At 38.4% G+C, this 2,679-nt stretch overlaps 1 protein-coding gene across 1 annotated transcript; it reads right to left on the reverse strand.

The window, feature by feature from the left end:
* Nucleotides 1-1,488: 1,488 nt before the first annotated feature.
* On the reverse strand, nt 1,489-2,418 carry LOC143535493 (uncharacterized). The gene has a single exon (XM_077029724.1). It carries the CDS (start codon nt 2,416-2,418, stop codon nt 1,489-1,491), a length of 930 nt encoding a protein of 309 aa, XP_076885839.1.
* Nucleotides 2,419-2,679: the final 261 nt, after the last annotated feature.

A 2,679-nucleotide genomic window follows, 5' to 3' on the forward strand; every position in this document is an offset into this window, starting at 1 on the left:
TCAAATGTCCAAGGGGTAAAAAGGATCCTCCTGGACCCCATATAATGAAATGTAATGTATGTGTGGAGAGGAGGCAGATTCATGTAGCTAAAACCTTCAATAATAAAAATGGCAATCATTCTCACAAAAACCCATCATTGAACTCTCACACAATCATATCCGGTTCAATAAGGGTTTCAACATGGATCCAGTACATGCAGAGCTTATATTGATAGGATGTTAAACCCAAAATATAATTACAGCGTGGGAAGACGTGCAGTTCAATTTAGGCCACACGTTTTTACCGCCTTAACCATGGGTTTAGAATGGGTCGGGAATATTGTGAATCTAAGGAAACGCAAAGGAGAGCCTCATGTGCGAGGTAGGGCCAAACAACATGGAGCCAGTACAAGAAGATATTGGAAGCGAGACGAAATATGGACTTGAATTAAGTCTATTACTTTTGTCATGAATAACAAAAATAATAGACTGGGAGACTTGAAGAGACTACATCAGATTTGGCCTAAGCAAAGCCCAAGAAGCGAATCCCAGCCCAATGGAATCCAGTGCACCCCAGACAAGAGCCTGGGTCAATGACTGACCTGTCCCTATTAGTCTAGACGTTGCACAGACTGAGGCTGACATAATCTTGGAGGGAAAATATTGTCCAGCGGATAATAGCCAGTACTCTGCCCAAGTTAGAAGAACCAATGGTCAATAGAGAGAGCCCAAGGTGCAATGGTCCGAAGGAAGATTCCCTTAGGGTAGTATATATGTATGAACATTCTCTTTGTAAAGGGGAGGGGAGAGGAAATAACAATATATCTCTTTTGTCTTTGGCCATCTTACTGAGACATATTCACACACTTCCACACATACTAGTATATATTATCATTTGTGCTTTTCAAATGAGGTTTCTACAATATGAAGAGACAAGTATAAACATCTTAGAAGTCTTGCATATTAATGGCATTTGACTCTAATGATATAGTCCGTCTCTCTTTGCTCATCAAGATCAAACCAGAGAATCCGAGATCAAGAGGTATCACCTTTGTGATGATGGAACAAACACAAACCAAATGAGTGTTGTTTTCGTGATTCATGAGTATTTAACTTGTTGGCCTTCAAAATCGATTAACACAATATGACAGAAATTAAACGAAAATAAACGAACACGAATGAATACGAACAGTTATATGTATTATTGATTTTGTCTTGAATGAATGATTACAATGGTGGTCGGTGGTGGTATTTATACCCATCGGCGGTTACAATTCTACCGTTGTGATGGTTCCCTGAATGAACGCAACGCTTCGTTTAATTTTCTAACTATTTACAATATTTACACAAACTATTTACTAATTACAATTTACATCCTAACTTTGTTAACTGAACTATTTAACAAAGTTTAACTAAACTATAATAAACTAATGGGATATTTAACGAGATCGGGATTATTCCAACAATCACCCCCTTAATCTCGATCTTGTATTATGACTTGCTATTTCTTCATAGTAGTGTAGTTTGACTCCAAACGAGATGAGCCTCCTGATCCTTCCATTTTGGACATTCACTTTTACAATGTCCGAGCTCGTTGCACTTATGGCATCTCACATGACTTTTATCTTCACGGATAGGTTCGCCTAACTTTCCATGGCCTTTGTCTTCATGAGCTTGTTCACCATCTTTACTTTTCCCATACCAACAACCTTTACCCCGGCCTTGTCTAAAGTTTCCTTGGTTTGAACTCCAGTTGCCACAATGCTTACACTTATGTTCTTTAAACTTTTCTTTTCCAGATGTGTTGGTGAACATAAGTTTGTTATGTTTGTCTTCTTCCTCGGTTGACTCCTTGATGCGTTCTTCATAGGCTTTTAATCTTCCAATGGCTTCTTGAAACAAAATAGTATTCAGATCTGCAAATTGTTCAATTGCAGCAACAATCTGAATGTACTTCTTTGGTACAGATTCAAGTAGTTTTCGGACTATATTTTTATAATCGATTGTGGATCCAAGGTTGTTGGCTTGTGACACGAGTGGACTAATTTTTCCTGTGAAGTCATCGATAGTGTCTGTGTCTTTCATTTTCAAGGCTTCAAACTCTGATTCAAGAGTTTGTAATCTAGCCTCTTTAATCATCTCTGCTCCAACAAAATGAGCCTTTAAGTCTGCCCATGTGTCTGCTACTTTCTTATGATGAGCAACCTGAAGAACAATTTCTTCGGGCATTGCTTGAAAGAGACATGCAATAGCCATCCTATTTTTCTTAACATCAAATGCACCTTTTTCTTCTTCGAGTACCTCCGAGATTCCATGAACACCAAAAATTGCTATGATCTTTACTGCCCAAATTGTATAATTTGTTGAATTCAAAATTGGGCATTGTAGCGTCATTGATGGTCCTGCTTCCTTTACGGATTCATTATTCTTGCCCGCCATTGATTGAGTCTTCTTCCTTCTCCCAATCTTGATATGACTTGATGTGTCACTATTCAACTTCTACTTTTGCTTTATGTTGAATTATATATACTTGCGACAACAGCCCACTGGTCTTTCGGTCACCACTGGATTTGATCAAATCTCTGCCAAACTGCTTTTGATCAATTTCTTTCCGGATCGAATATTTGACCTCCTGTTACTTGCTTGAAAACAACCCTGATTTTTTCGGTCGTCACTGGATTTGATCACACCTCTACTAAG

Source organism: Bidens hawaiensis, unplaced genomic scaffold (assembly GCF_021521415.1).
Source record: "Bidens hawaiensis isolate Kalapana, Puna unplaced genomic scaffold, B.hawaiensis_p1.1 tig00010504_1, whole genome shotgun sequence".
Lineage (NCBI taxonomy): Eukaryota > Viridiplantae > Streptophyta > Magnoliopsida > Asterales > Asteraceae > Bidens > Bidens hawaiensis.